This window comes from Budorcas taxicolor, chromosome 8, assembly GCF_023091745.1.
Source record: "Budorcas taxicolor isolate Tak-1 chromosome 8, Takin1.1, whole genome shotgun sequence".
Classification (NCBI taxonomy): Eukaryota; Metazoa; Chordata; class Mammalia; order Artiodactyla; family Bovidae; genus Budorcas; species Budorcas taxicolor.
In genome coordinates, this window is record NC_068917.1 from 86,774,080 (window position 1) to 86,790,773 (window position 16,694).

The following is a 16,694-nucleotide window of genomic DNA, read 5'->3' on the forward strand; positions in this document are numbered from 1 at the left end:
TGAGTAAAAAGATACATTTGAGCAAATTAGGACAAAGACAAGAGATGTTAACAATGACCAGAGGAGCAAAAGTTTTTAAATGTATGCATTAGGTTTGTATTTACAAGGTTTAGTCAAGGGTAGTTAACATATATTTTAAGCAAACTCCACTGCTTTCCATAAATCTTTTGATCTTGAGCAAATAATTATGAGGGTGATCTTAAAATACTGTTAAACTTTTTAGACTTACAGAGAAATTGTAAAATTCATACAGAATTCACATATATCCTTCTCCCAGTATTCCCTAATGTTAATAAGCACATACTTAACCATAGTATAATTCTCAAAACCAGGAAATTAATTTTATAGTAATTATATTTTAATTCTATTCATGTAATTAATAGAAGGAACTAAAGCTAAGCCAATGATTAAGTTTATTTATATCAATAATTATATTATAGGGTCTTAATTACTTACAGAAAATTAATAAATTTTTGCTTTAACAGAATAATAAACAGAACATTAGTTCATAAATTCTACCTATTATTTTTTCCAGCCGTCCACTTCTTGGTCTTGAACATATATACTTTTTTAAAAGACTTAGGGAGTTCTTAGCTAATAGAAATTCTGTGGTCTGTTGTAAAGGGCGTATTTAGTTTCAGATTCTCTCAGTCTGCTTCAGCAGCATACAACATCCTACTCTTGTGAGAGAAGTTTGCAACAAGATTGCTTCTTTCTCGAGTGTGAAACTGAAAGCTTCACTAAAACTGTTAAAAGACTAAACCTTGTAGATATGTGTTTGGTTGTCCTGTGCATTGGTGAATCAGGTTGATATTTTAATATGACATTGTATCTCTTATTGAGGAAAATGCTACTAAAACAGATATATGAGTATAATTTATAAGTGACAAAGAAAAACTTGGAACTACTTGATATTTTGTGGTTTAAGAACAATACTTGAATATGACCTTATGCATGAAAATGCATAGGATGATATTTCTCTTGTTTTAATGTAGTTGTTTTCAAGATGAAGATGTTCCAGATTCGAATCATCATCTTCTTCAGCATTGCAAATTTGTTCTGGAAGAATATTCCTGAGGAAAAATAGACATGCAGGTCATAAAGGATTGAAGTAATATTCCACCTTCATAATTTAGGAGTTAAAATAAAATTAGATCCTTGTGTCATATACCAGAAAAGAATCCAAATATGTCAAGATCTACATATGAAAAAATGAAGTCATAGAAGTGATAGAATAAAGCATGGTTATACCCCAGGAGGGAGGGAGAAATCTTCCTATGTGTGACTCAAAAACCAGAAGCACTAGAAGAAAAGATTAAAAAATTGGCTACAGTTTTTTTTTTTTTAATATAAAGTTAAAAGACAAATCACAAACTGGGAGAAAGTGTTTGCAACTTAAATAAAGGGCTAATATACAAAGACCTAAAAAATCTAGGAGACGAGAGAAATCAGAAGGGGAAAAAAAAAAGATACCTGGTGACCAGTTTACAGAGGAGAAAATGAAATGACATGCGAACATAAAAGGATGCTTAATTTCATTTATGATAAGAAAAATTAAATTGAAATGATACTGGCATGCCACTCTAACTTATCAGGTTTTTCCACCTTTCCACAGAACAAATCAAAGCTCATTCACATGTTCTGATGATAGAGTTGTATAGGATCAAGCATCATTGAAGGGAATTCAAAACTGTTCAGCCCCATGGAAAGGAATCTGGCAGTATATAACAAAATTACATATTCATTTTATTCCTTTCACTCAGCAATTCCATTTCTAGGGATTTATCCCAAAGTTAGATTGGAAAAAATAAAATTATATTTGAACAGAGTTACTTATACACACAATTGCATGCTAGTAAAGTAATGCTCAGAATTCTCCAAGCCAGGCTTCAGCAATACGTGAACAGTGAACTTCCAGATGTTCAAGCTGGTTTTAGGAAAGGCAGAGGAACCAGAGAGCAAACTGCCAACATCCATTGGATTAGGGAAAAAAAGCAAGAGAGTTCCAGAAAAACATCTATTTCTGCTTTATTGACTATGCCTTTGACTGTGTAGATCACCACAAACTGTGGAAAATTCTGAAAGAGATGGGAATACCAGACCACTTGACCTGCCTCTTGAGAAACCTGGATGCAGGTCAGGAAGCAACAGTTAGAACTGGACATGGAACAACAGACTGGTTCCAAATAGGAAAAGGAATACGTCAAGGCTATATATTGTCACCCTGCTTATTTAACTTATATGCAGAGTGCATTATGAGAAATGCAGGGCTGGAGGAAGCACAAGCTGAAATCAAGATTGCTGGGAAAAATATCAATAACCTCAGATATGCAGATCACACCAGCCTTATGGCAGAAAGTGAAGAAGAATAAAGGGCCTCTTGATGAAAGTGAAAGAGGAGAGTGAAAAAGTTGGCTTAAAGCTCAACATTCAGAAAACGAAGATCATGGCATCCTGTCCCATCACTTCATGGCAAATAGATGGGGAAACAGTGGCTGACTTTATTTTTCTGGGCTCCAAAATCACTGTGGATGATGATTGCAGCAATGAAATTAAAAGACGCTTAGTCCTTGGAAGGAAAGTTATGACCAACATAGACAGCATATTAAAGAGCAGAGACATTACTTTGCCAGCAAAGGTCCATCTAGTCAAGGCTATGATTTTTCCAGTGGTCATGTATGGATGTGAGAGTTGGACTGTGAAGAAAGCTGAGCGCTGAAGAATTGATGCTTTTGAACTGTGGTGTTGGAGAAGACTCTGGAGAGTCCCTTGGACTGCAAGGAGATCCAACCAGTCCATCCTAAAGGTGATCAGTCCTGGGTGTTCATTGGAGGGTCTGATGTTGAAGCTGAAACTCCAATACTTTGGCCACCTCATGCTAAGAGTTGACTCATTGGAAAAGACTCTGATGCTTGGAGGGATTAGGGGCAGGAGGAGAAGGGGACGACAAAGGATGAGATGGTTGAATGGCATCACCAACTCAATGGACATGAGTTTGGGTGGGCTCCGGGAGATGATGTTGGAGAGGGAGGCCTGGTGTGCTGCGATTCATGGGGTCGCAAAGAGTTGGACACGACTGAGCAACTTAACTGAACTGAACTAAACACGTTGTGGCATTATTTATAGTATAGAGAAGTGGGAACAATCAAAAGTCTATCAGTAAGAAACTGGTTGAATAAAGTCCCTACATAATAGTACTATTCAGTTATTAAAAGGAAAGAGGATATTTTCTACATACTGATATGGAGTGATATTCAGGATATACTGATAATTTTTCAAAGTAAAGACTAGAAAAAAGAGAAAAGAATAATACTTATTATTCTTATTCACAGATGAATAATACTTCTATGTGATAATGTATAATAATTATATACATTATATACATATAATGATATATGTATAATAATTCTGAGGGGTTATGGAATATGAATGTGTATGCTTACAGTTTCAAAAATAACACTGGAATCATCAACAGGAAATTAATTTTTAAAATTAATCAAAGGAGAAGGATGAAATACAGTATAAGGGACAGGCATAGAAAAATATTATGTAGAAAGTAGCAATTCCTAAAAACTTTTGAACTGTAGCATTGGAGAAGGCTCTTGAGAGTCCCTTGGACTGCAGGGAGATCAAACCAGTCAGTCTAAAGGAAATCAGTCCTGAATATTCGTTGGAAGGACGGATGCTGAAGCTGAAGCTCCAGTACTTTGGCCACCTGATATGAAGAACTGACTCATTAGAAAAGACCCTGAAGCTGGGAAGGATTGAAGGGAGGAGAGGAAGGAGACGACAGAGTATGAGATGGTTGGATGGCATCACTGACTTGATGGACATCAGTTTGAGCAAGCTCCGGGAGTTGGTCGTGAACAGGGAAGCCTGGTATGCTGCAATCCATGGGGTTGCAAAGAGTTGGACACGACTGAGTGACTGAACTCTAAGCAAACTAAAGACCTATCTGAATATTAAATTGTTGACATACTGTTACAGAGAAAACTACTGTGCTTAAGCTATACATCCTCCATGGAACATATTCAAAGGACAAATTGAACTACCAAAAACATAATAAACTTAATTAAGTACTTTTGCTGTTAGTTGTAATAATGGTATGCATTTATTACCTTACAAAATAGGTTTATGTATTGTAAGGTAGTGAATGTAAGTTATTGTTGGCTACGTAGATTTTCAGCTTAAGATAAGTCTACATCAGAAGGATTTCTCTATAGTGGTAATTTTTTTTGCTTTTGCTCTTTTTGTTCAATTGGAGGATTATTGCTTTACAATATTGTATTGGCCTCCACCATATACATCAGCCTATAATGGTAAATTTGATTTGGGAATATCAGTGTGACCTGTTTTTGTTCGTGTGTGTGTGTTTAACAAAAATGCATATTTCTGGCAGTCCACTGAAAGGCCTTGAGACTAAAAATACTTTTGAAAGAAAGATGCCTGGTGCCCAGACTGGAGCCTCTGAACACTATTCCCCAGTGAGAGGAACTAGGGCTTTTTCAAAGGAGGCTGGCATTGGCCTGTAGTGGGGAATGTAAAAGTGAGCCATCCAGCATCTATGGAGGCCTGTCCAAGGACTCGGGATCCAGCTCGAAGGGCTCCATCAGCTGAAGATGAGACAGTTAAGAACAGTAATTGCAACTGATGGAAACATTCTTAACATAGAAAGCCATAAGTTCATATTGAGTCTCCAGAGAAAGAAGGCCAGAAACAAAATAATAAAGCAAAAATATTGAGGCACCAATGTCTCTTTTTTTTCCTGAGACAGCCACTATTAAATTTTTAAAATCTTTTACAGTCTTTTTCATCCGTGGTTAATGCATATGTATAATTTTTTATAATTTTATAAGGATAAGATTGGCATAACATTGTATTAGTTTCAAGTATATAACATAATGATTAGATGTGTGTGTGTATGTGTGTGTGTGTGTGTGTGTATGGTTGAAATGATCACCACCATAAGTTAATATGCATCACCTCACATAGTTACAAATTTGTAACCAACTTCTTACCATGATGGCAATTTAAAGGAAAGAACAGAGCGTTTATCTTACCTTTCAGAGTAAGGAACTTGCCCTTGCTGATAAGAAAATATTATTTACAGAGGAATGTGCTTAGTCACTCAGTCATGTCTGACTCTTTGCAACCCCATGGATTGCAAAGAGCCCATCAAGCTCCTTTGTCCATGGGATTCTCCCAGCAAGAATACTGGAGTGGGTTGCCATTCCCTTCTCCAGGTTACAGAGGAATTCCATTTAACAAATGTGGAAAGAATGACAAAAATAGAAATTCATCATTTTGTTACCCCTAAGGAAATAACAGATGCAAGCAAGAGTCATCATGAGTAAAAAAAAAAACCATTGGTTCAGTGGTGGAGGAGAAAGGTTATGATGGAGATATCACACCATTGTCACCTATATCCCACCAAAAGTGGGATATTTTATGCCTCCTGATGAAACACAATAAGAACCATATGGCACAACCTAGAAATTATCTTAGCCAAAAAAATTATACTCTGAATATTTTAAAGCCCTCCCCATCCCCACCACTTCCCCTATAAACTTGACTCTTTATTTTTTAGAAGTTTGTGTTTGGAATTTTAGAGATAGGTAAAAGAGTAAAGAATATAAACTTCAAAGACAGGACCACAGAGCTCAAGGATCTGTTACCCTCATTGGCTGCACTAAGAAAGTGTCCCAGGTTAATCTTGAGACATTCATACTTTTTAGGCAGGGGGGATGACTCAGTCAGCAAACAGAACACACACAGAAAAATGTGTCCTCAGAAGTGAAGAAACTGAGTTTTAGTAAATGTTTTCAGAAAAATCTAGATAGAAGCAAGCAATTTTAATGTTTCCATACACTTAAGTTTTGTGCTCTACAGATCAGTGTGTTTGAAATCACATATGGAGGTAGGAACAGCACCATAACCTGTGGCCTTGAAGTCTCACTTGAAAGTGTCTCTAAGATTCTAGATATTATGTAATCATACTCTACTTTTTTAAAAATTTACACGGAAGTTTTCAAACACAGAAAAGTAGGGAAAAAACTATAATGAATCCTTAGTACTTATTATCATCCAACTTCAACAATCATTAACAATTGCCAGTGTTGTTTGATGCAACCTCTTGTCAGTTTTTCTTTAAATTCCAGACATTTTGTCATGATCATTTAATCGTATTTTGTCACCCATGACAATTTAAATGGATACTTGAGAAAGTGAAAATTTACCGTATCTTGTTGTTGTTCAGTCTCAGGAAATGTAGTGCTTTCATTTCTTGTACCCCAGGTGGTATAGATTTTAATTCATTATGATCCAGAAACAGCTCTCGCAGAGAATGGTAAGCTCCATAGAAGGAGACTCGGTCTATGCCATCGTCCACAAGCTTATTAAATGACAGGTACAGGTATTCCAAGCCTGGTTCCATGTGACCAAACACATAGCCAGGGATGCGTTCGATCTGGTTCCCGATGAGTACAAGGTGCAGCAGCGACTTGGGTAGATAGGAGGGGACATGGTAGAGCTTGTTGTACGAGAGGTCTATCGATTCTAGATTTCTAGAAGAGAGTAAACAATGTGGGTGCGTCAGGGCAGTGACTGTTAGCTCCAAGTTTTGACAAGCCAGTCAGGATGCTTGTCTGCTTTCATGCCAGTGTTTAGTAATGATTCCCAGTAGAAGTGTGCCTATATGGTGGCTAGCTGCAAGGTTAGTGCTCTTACCTGGATAACAGCTGCTTGAGTTCTTGTCTTATGCAGAAGCACCAGAGTTGAGAGAGAAGAAGCTCATATCCTAGAGGTAATGCTGAGACCCAAAGAGGGCCCACAAATATCTCTGAGGCATAACTTATATTGGAAATAAAGTCCAAAATTCTAGCTGACATCAAAACCCTATCCCTACAATCATCTTTGGTTCTAGCAAGGAAATAGCAGTAAGAGGTTTGTGCATTCTTCTTCCACATTGATCTGATAACTTGGGATCTGGGACTTGGGATAAGAATGAGGGATCTAGAAAAAGTTAATAACCAATAAGAAGATCTGGGAAATGTGGTGAACTCCCTGGCCTTTTTCAGGAGCCTCACCTGCAGCTTCTGCCCACCGCATGAAGATTTTTCACTTGCTGAAGACTCAGTTGCCCTGCCACTGCCACATCCTGCTAAACTTAAAGGACCCTCAAGGTCTCTTCATCTCTGTCCTGCTTCTGAAACATGCCTATCCCCACGATGCTACTCAAATCCCTCATTCCCTCACGACATGACTTCAGATCTGCTCTGATGGCACCTGCTGCCGGGGCCTGACCCTGCTTCCCTGTGTAGCTAATCATCTCCCTCCTGACAGGCAAGCCCTTGACACTTTGCACTTCCCTGAGAGCTACAGCCTGAGACCATTGATTCCTCTCAAGGAAAGTGGGCTCTGTTTTTGCTTCCTCTATCAGGTCATGCATTCTTCAGTTTCTTTTGTAAGACTTGAGATAGAGAAATAGTATCAAGGAATGAAGACAGTGTGGTGTGGAATCTAATGGTGAGGGAGGAGAAAAAAGGAGAAGGGCAGCTTCCTTCCTTACTGTATTGTTATTGTTGTCTCTAAGTCATCTCTGACTCTTTGTGACTCCATGGACAGCAGCACACCAGGCTTCCCTGTCCTTCACAATCTCCCAGAGTTGGCTCAAATTCATGTCCATTGAGTCAGTGTTGCCATCCAGTCATCTTATTCTCTGTTGTCCCCTTCTCCTCTTTCCTTCAGTCTTTCCAATGAGTGGGCTCTTCACATCAGGTAGCCAAAGTATTAGAGCTTCAGCTTCAGCATCAGTCCTTCCAATGAATGTTCAGGGTTGATTTTCTTTAGGATTGACTGGTTTGATCTCCCTGCTGTACAAGCGACTCACGAAAGTCTTCTTTAGTACCATAATTTAAAGCATAAATTCTTTGGAGCTCAGCCTTCTTTATGGTCCAGCTCTCACATCCCTACATGACTACTGGAAAAACCATAGCTTTGCCTATACAAATGTTGGTTGACAAAGTACTGTCTCTGCTTTTTAGTACGCTGTCTAGGTTTGTCATAACTTTCCTTCCAAAAAGTGTCTTTTAATTTTCTGGCTTCAGTCACAGTCTGCAGTAACTTTGGAGCCCAAGAAAATAAAATCTGTCATTGTTTCCACTTTTTACCCTTCTATTCGCCTTGAAGTGATGGGACTAGATGCCATGATCTTAGTTTTTCAGTTAGAGCTTTAAGCCAGCTTTTTCACTCTGCTCTTTCACCTTCATCAAGAGGCTCTTTAGTTCCTCTTCACTTTCTGCAGCTAGAGTTATATCATCTGCATATCTGAGGTTATTATTTCTCCCAGCAATCTTGATTCCAGCTTGTGATCCATCCAGCCTGGCTTTTCACATGATGTACTCTGCATATAAGTTAAATAAGCAGGATGACAGTATACAGCCTTGACGTACTCTTTCTCGATTTGGAACAAGTGCATTTTTCCATGTCCAGTTCTAACTGTTGCTCCTTGATCTGCATCCAGGTTTCTCAGGAGGCAGGTAAGGTGGTCTGGTATTCCCATCTTTTTAAGAATTTTTCACAGTTTGGTGTGATCCACATAGCCAAAGCCTTTAGTGTAGTCAATGAAGCAGAAGTAGATGGGGTTTTTGGAATTCCCTTGAGTTTTCTAAGATCCAACAGATGTTGGCAATTTGATCTCTGGTTACTCTTCCTTTTCTAAATCTAGTTTGTACATCTGGAAGTTCTCAGGTCACATACCGTTGAAGCCTAGCTTGAAGGATTTTGAGCATTACCTTGCTAGCATGTGAAATGAGCAAATTGTATGATAGTTTGAACATTCTTTGGTATTGGAATGAAAAACTGACCTTTTGCAGTCTTGAGGCCACTGCTGAGTTTTCTAAATTTGCTGGTGTATTGAGTGCAGCACTTTAACAGCATTCTCTTTTAGAATTTGAAATAGCTCAGCTGGGATTCCATCACATCCACTAGCTTTGTTTGTAGTAATGCTTCCTAAGGCCCACTTGATATCACACTCCATGATATCTAGCTCCAGGTGAGTCACCACACCATCATGGTTATCTGAATTATTAAGACCTTTTTTTGTACAGTTCTTTATATTCTTGGCATCTTCTAATCTCTTCTGCTTCTGTTAGGTCCTTGCCGTTTCTGTCATTTATTGTGCCCATCCTTGCTTCAAATGTTCCCTTGGTATCTCCAGTTTTCTTGAAGAGATCTCTAGTCTTTCCCATTCTGTTGTTTTCCTCTATTTTTTTGCTTTCCCATTCTGTTGTTTTCCTCTATTTTTTTTGCATTGTTCACTTCAGAAGGCTTTCCTATCTCTCCTTTCTATTCTCTGGAACTCTGCATTCAATTGGGTATATCTTTCCTTTTCTCCTTTGCCTTTTGCTTCTCTTCTCAGCCATTTGTAAGTCCTTTTCAGACAACCACTTTGCCTTCTTGCATTTCTTTTTGGGGGAATGGTTTTGGTCAACACCTCCTGTGCAGTGTTACAAACCTCTGTCCATAGTTCCTCAAGTACTCTGTCTATCAGATCTAATCCCTTGAATGTATTTGTCACCTCCACTGTATAATCATAAGGGATTTAATTTGCGTCATACCCCAATGGCCTAGTGGTTTTCCCTACTTTCTTCAATGTAAGCCTAAATTTTGCAATAAGGAACTGATGATCTGAGCCATAGTCAGCTCCAGGTCTTGTTTTTGCTGACTATATAGAGCTTCTCCATCTTCAGCTACAAAGACTATAATCTTCTCTGCGGGTAGAGGATTATCAAACAGTTCATGACTGCCTGTGAGGTCAACAGACCAGCACAGTGATCAGACCTCAGGTCATGCTGCTTGGGCTTGGCACTTGTATATTGTAGGTTATCCATAGCAGCAGTGACCATAGCTATCCTAACATCAGTTATATCATGAACAATTTGAACTCTGCAAATAACCAAGTTTTTGGTAGGGGGAGGTTCACTAAGAATGCTGTCATCTTCCTCACTCACTGATTTTCATACCCTATTTAGTAATGGCAAAGGAAAAGAATTCATCTATGAACATCAAATTGTAGCATGTACTTACTCTTGATTTATCCAGGCTAAAGGAGCAATTCTATTTTCTTCAATTTTATTATAACGTAATCCAATGACATTTATCTTTCTGGTATGATTAAAAGAAATTTCAGTTATTTCTTCAATTTGGTTATTTTCTAGGTATAATTCCTATAATTAAAAGAAAAGACTTATTTTTCTTCATATTACTTGATATGATAAATATATTCAATTTCACAGAATTAAAATATATTCAGTTTCACAGAATTAAAATCATATTATCAACTATTGTCATTAGTGTTAGTTAATGAGAGAGTCTTGCAGCTCTTCCACATGAGTTAATTTTTTACATTGTCAGATTTTCTAGCTAGCAAAATAAAGTGTACTGTCTGTCCTGGTTATGGAATTAAATGAATTTAATTATTTTTAACTATAAAATGATATGATATAGCATATCATGATAATTGCATAAAGCTTTCTAATTTACAAAACTTATTCACATAAATTATTTCATTTGGGCTTCAAAGACCTAGAAACTAGAAAATAGGTATAAATTATCCCCATCTAGTAGTGAAAAAACTCAGGCCTGGAGAGATGGCAAGGTGTTTGCAAAGTTAAACAGCTGATACATGAGAGAAATTCATGCTGGCTGGCCCCAGCTTAGAGTCATCCTGTTTCCTGCCAGTCCATGCTGTCTGTAATTTTTTTAGGCTCACATTTTTTAGGTTTGTTTGTATTATAATTTCTTTAATTAAAAGTTCATTAAGAGCCTTCATTTAACATCAAGGTGAAGTTAGAACTATTAGTAAGTTGTCAATAGCTAGCTGCCTTCAAGTTAAATTCATTCGACTTTGCAAGGAATTTGTCACTCAGAGATCTTGTTGGAATTCAGAAGTATGATTTGTGTATATATATTTGGAGTAATTCCTATTGTAATTTCCTCTCTTTGTCATTTAATTTTGGTGTTGTTGGAAGTGTGTAAAGTAAATTTTAGTGTTCTGCTTCATACCTATTTAGGGGTGAACTATATTAGTGGCTCCTAAACTTGATTGTAGGTTAGAATCACTCGTCAGCTTTTTAAAGTATAAATTCCAACTTAAATTAACAGCACGCTCATTTATACATTGAAACTGCAGGTGTGAAGTGGTGCGTTGAAAGTGTTCAGAGTGTATGTACATGCATGGACAACAGCTCCCAAGAAGCTAGTAAGAGGGTCTCTGGAAAGAGAAACCAGGGATGGGAGTGTCAGACATGGAATGGAGACGCACTGCTCTTTTGTACTATTCAAGTGTTGTGTGTGTGCGTTTTACTGTGTGCATGCATTATCTATTTAAAATTTTATTTTAAAAAAACCCAGTAAATTGTTGACCCCATTCTCCAAAGAACCTGATTTAGCATGTCTGGTATAGGCCCCAACATCTGTATTTGTTTAGAATCCAAGTAATTCTGAGATAAAGCTAGGTTATGAGTGTAACCGCAATTTTTACAGTTTTGGTAACTTCTAAATGCCTGTCTTAATCTACAAATAGGAGGAAGAGGAAGTGTGGTGGCTGTGTAGCAGCAGTATCCGATTGAGATTGATGGTCCTCTTTTGGCTCACTGGGTTCACAGCCATATGAAGCTTCATCCTGCTGGCTGATTGTTTATGGGACAAATATAGAGCTCAGAGGAGGTAACCTAAGGGTCACCTGGATCTGCTAAACCTCAGTTCTTAATGTGGAAAGTCAGGGTGTACACTTAGCAGGGAAGTCCCCACCAGAGTACCCCCATAGTTAAGTGTGTTCTGTGTTGTAGCAAGGGAGACCATACACTTGGGCCGCAGGAAATCCATCCAGAGGGGACGGACACAGGACAGTGTTAGTCAAAACTAGTAAGCTGTGAGAAGTGAGTGAGGAGTGGACTACTGGCGCAGTTAGCAGCCTTCTTTGCAATTCTTATCCATCCTTACAGGGTCACTGCTAGCCCAGGTGGGCCTCTGAGTGGAACAGACTGGGATGAACATCACATTTCCAGTTTGAGATAGTTTAAACTACTTTGCAAATCAAGGTGCTTTTTGCAAGTTGTACTTTCTGTTTGAACTTTCAGTTCATCTTCCCTATTCTCTCCCCAAGAGCTGTCAGTAAGACCAATTTTCACTTTACCAAGATTCTCTACTAGTAGTAATAATTCTGATTCATAATTTTGTATTGTTTGAAAACAGTGCTCAAATTTTATTTATAAATTTTATTTATAGCACCAGAGCTACTCAGTTTAATATGCATCACGATAATCTTTTAAAATATATTGTTTGTTTTGTCATTGTGTGCTATATTTAAAATATAAAACATTATAAGGAAAATATTGGTACCTCAATAGAAGCAGGAAGACCTTGTGGTATAATTCTAAATTTATTTCTTCCCAGACGCAGGTAGGATAGGCTCTTCAAAGGTTTGAAAGCTAAGGAATTGACATTGGTTTCACTGAGATTGTTTCCTTCCAATTCTAAAGTGACCAATTGATTTAAGTCTATAAAAAAAAAATTATTGTGATATTATGATTTAAAAACATGCAGTTTCTATAGGGTTTCAAAATTTCATGTGAGATGTTCACTTTATTTGGATGACTAGTGTTATAGCTTCTTTCTTTGAATCCCTCCCATAGAGCCTTTTCCCAAGTACTCTTCACATTTGCACAACAAATGTTCAGTTCAGCCAGGACTCAGTGCTGAATGCATGGTCCAGAAGAGACAGGCCTGTCGAGAAATCACTGTTGTGTTGTATGATGAAAGTTTGTAACCCTCATACAAAAGCCAAAAAACACCACCAAAAAGAAAGAAAGAATATTATAGGCAAATATCACTGAAAAACATATGCAGAATAACTTTAACAAAATACTGGGAAACCAAATTCAATAATACATTAAAAGGATCATATACTGTAATCAAGTGGGACTTGTTTCAGAGATGCTAGAATGGCTTAATAGCCACAAATAAATCAGTGTGATACACCACATTAACAAATTGACAAATAAAAGTCATATGGTCACCTCAATAGAGGCAAAAAAAACTTTTGACAAAATTCAATATCCATTTATGATAGAGACTCAACAAAGTGGGTACAGAGGGAACATCCCTCAACATATATGACAAACCTACAGCCAATATCATACTCAACAGTGAAAAGATCAAAGCATATCCTCTAAAATCAGGAATAAGACAAGGATGCTCAATCTTACTGCTTTTATTCAACACAATGCTGGAAGTCCCAGCCATAGCAAGCAGACAAGGAAAAGAAAGGAATCCATGTTGGGAAGGAAGAAGTAAAATTGTCACTGTAGACAACATGATACTATATATATAGAAAATTGTAAAGACTGCCTCCAAAAAACTATTACAACTAGTACGTGAATTCAGTAAAGATTCAGGATACAAAATTAATACACAGAAATCTGTCAAGCTTCTATACACTGACAATGAACTTTCAGAAAGAGAAATATTAAGAAGACAGCCCCATTTCCAGGTGCATCAGAAAGAATAAAAACTTAGGAATAAATGTAAACAAGGAGGTAAAAGACCTGTACTCAGAAAACTATGAGACACTGATGAAAAAAATGATTGAAGGCAACACAGACAAATGAAAAGATATGCCATGTGCATAAACTAGAAGAATTAATACTGTTAAAATTACTATACTGCCTAAAAAGACAGTCTACAGATTCAGTGCAATCCCTATCAAAATACCAATGGCATTTTTCACAAAACTAGAACAAATAAGTGTAATATTTGTATGGAAATGCAGAAGATCCCAAGTAGCCAAAACAATCTTAAGAAAGAAGAACAAAGCTGGATATATCACACTCCCTGGTTTCAGGCTATAGTACAAAGCTACAGTAATTGAAACAGTGTGGTACTACCACAAAAACAGACCCATAGACCAATGGAACAGAATAGAGAGCCCAGAGATAAACCCACACATTTATGGTCAATTAATCTTTGAGAAAGAGAGTTAAGAATGTACAGTGTGGAAAGGAATGTTTGTATAATGAACAGAAGTCAAAAGAAGGAGGTGGGGGAACAGGACACCATACAGAGGGCCAATGAAGTATTTGCAAAGACAGATAGGTATGAAATGGTGGCATAACCAGGGAGGTCCGGGGAGTGTAATACAATGGGTGGTTCCTTTTTTCAGGACACAGAGGGAGCACTCTTGCCTGGTAAACCCTCAGTCTTTGAGCAAGGGAGTTACAGCAGTGAATTCCCATTGCAGTGTTCACTTCCTGGCAGAGTGAAGCCAGATGGACATTTTGAAAGAGTGACTAAAAATTCCACACATTCAGATTGAGCTACCAAGAAAGGCCTTTATACAAACAAGTTTCTTTCTAAATTGTTTCTTCAGGTCTCTGGAATGGTATGACCAAATCAATTGAAAACTTAGAGGAGAATGAACAGCTCAGCAATGATGATACCCAGAGGCATCTGAGTCAGACACTCAGGGTGTAACTTTGGAGTTTGTTCAGTGGCCAAAATTTTCAGAATAGCGGATGTTTTCATATTTAATTTGAGTCATGGATATTGCACTGATATGCAATCTGTGCAACTTAGATCCTACTCTTAGGCATACAGAGAAGTAAGACATAGTCTAAAGTGAAAACAAAAGACACTGCCATCACAAGTACCTCATAGGTTTTAGAACATGACAAGGAGAAGATGGCAGTGTAGACTTGAGGGGTACGGAGGTGTGAGTGGGGCTAGACTCTCAAGATAGCATAGGTAGAAATGGGAGGGTGAGGCACCCAGGTGAACACATGGAGGTATGAACCCACATGGTTGTGCTTAGGAGTAGGAAAGAGATCAGCTCTAGAGTGGCCCATCTGTAAGAGAGGATGAAGGTTGTAGAGAAGACAGAGGTAGGCTGGGCAGGGCCTTCGTGCACCAGAAAATAAGGTCTGACTTTCCTTCTGGGCCACGAGAAGCATCTGAACAGGGAACAGCGTGACAAAATACTAATCTGCTGGTATTTAACATCAACTGAAGGGCAGAGAGGAAGTATGGGGGCCAGTTATTAAATTATGATACGTGATTCTATTTCTTTATATAACCAATTCCACAACTAAAGATACTGAGAATCCAAGCATATTTATCTAGAACATAGCTGAGGTTTTGGAATGGAGAATTTTTTTCAGAGAAAAATAGGTAATAGAAGTAGACTAGTGGTTATTACGTGACCTCACAAGAGAGAGAAACACAATAATGCAAATTCATGATCTTATGCATTAATTTACAGTTATTCTGCGTGGATAGCCACACACCATCATTGCTAGAAATGACACCATGATCATGGATTTTGGTTTGTTGTCATCATTAATACAGACGGGAACATTTTTTAGCATGTCTTGTTTTCTTTTGCTCTCCCCCCCTTCTATCTTCACGTTCCCTTTTGATGTTGTTTAGTCACTAAGTCATGTCCAACTCTCTTGCGATTCCACGGACTGTAGCCCACCAGGCTCCTCTGTCCATAGGATTTCCCAAGAAAGAATACTAGAGTAGATTGCCATTTCCTTCTCGAGGGGATCTTCCCAACCCAAGGGTCAAAGCCATGTCCCCTACATTGGCAGGCAGATTCTTTACCACTGGGCTGCCAGGGAAGCCCCACCTTCCCTTTTAAGACCTTCCTTTCCTCTAGAATGGGTATGCAGGTCTCCCGGTGGATCCTGGATGGCCTCCTAGCACCTTGGCATAGCGTGCATAGCTCTCCGTTGTGTGGTTCCTTCTCATCTTTTCACGTCATCTTTTGTTCTTCACTCCTTATCATAGCCTTGCATCTAAGATTTATGAAACTGAATGTTTTTCCCATAGCATCCTGATTGTTTTGTTTTTTACACTTTAACGTGTATTACTTTCCATGAATTGCTGTCTTTCCCACTTCCCTGGAACTATACATTAATATATAAAACCTGGAAAGGTCATGAGGGAGGTAACAGAAGTGCTGCAGGCCACTGATAGTCAAGCCAGGGGCTTCCAGCCAGGAAAGCAGTGTTACAGCGCTGGCAGTGGCCTTTGTTTGGGGCTTGCCTTGCTCACTGCCAGCCAACCTGACCATCCACAGCAGTGGAACTCATAGGAGCTGAGAGCCGCAATGGCTCCAGCAGTTGAAAGAGAACTCAGTACCAAAGGTGCCAACACTGGAGCAGAACTAAGAAGCCAATACCGAAGGACCAGCACTGGAGTGGGGCTAAGAACGCAGGCTAAACAGAAGAGGAGCCTTCAAGACACAAAACCTGCAGAGGCTTCTCTGGACAAGATGACAGTGCAGAGCCTCCTCACTGGCCACTGCAAAGAGGTGAAGCATATGAGGTACTCAGACTGTGGAGATGGGCAGGGGAGGCCAGGCCACCCTGGACCACAGTTAGCCCTCTGGGAATATGGAAACTTTTTCATGAGGGAGAGGTGCATGTGAGTGGAGAAGCAGTTACAGGAATGTGAGAGAGCACTTTCCAAACAAGGACTTACAGCATGCCATTTTGACAGCTCTGATAGAAATACCATCTCACATGTCCGTTCACATGTAGCCCATTGGTACACTTGTCCTAAATTGTGTTCCTTTGGTCTGTTTCACCTAGCAGCTAGAAGTTGAACTTTCTTATGTCTTTTCCATATGGCAA

The 16,694-nt window shown here is 38.6% G+C and overlaps 2 protein-coding genes across 3 annotated transcripts in view; one reads left to right on the plus strand and one right to left on the minus strand.

Moving 5' to 3' along the window:
- Nucleotides 1-16,694, plus strand: part of CENPP (centromere protein P) — a 233,351-nt gene that overhangs the window by 158,626 nt on the left and 58,031 nt on the right. The window lies entirely within an intron of this gene.
- ECM2 (extracellular matrix protein 2) overlaps nt 837-16,694 on the minus strand; it is a 37,782-nt gene continuing 21,924 nt past the window's right edge. For both annotated transcript variants that reach the window (XM_052644663.1, XM_052644662.1), the window contains exons 7-10: nt 12,403-12,560; nt 10,087-10,226; nt 6,237-6,563; nt 837-1,073 (exon numbers count right to left, since the gene is read on the minus strand). In XM_052644663.1, coding sequence (XP_052500623.1) covers nt 905-1,073; nt 6,237-6,563; nt 10,087-10,226; nt 12,403-12,560 — 794 coding nt within the window. In that variant the 3' untranslated portion in view covers nt 837-904. The remainder of the gene's footprint in view (nt 1,074-6,236; nt 6,564-10,086; nt 10,227-12,402; nt 12,561-16,694) is intronic.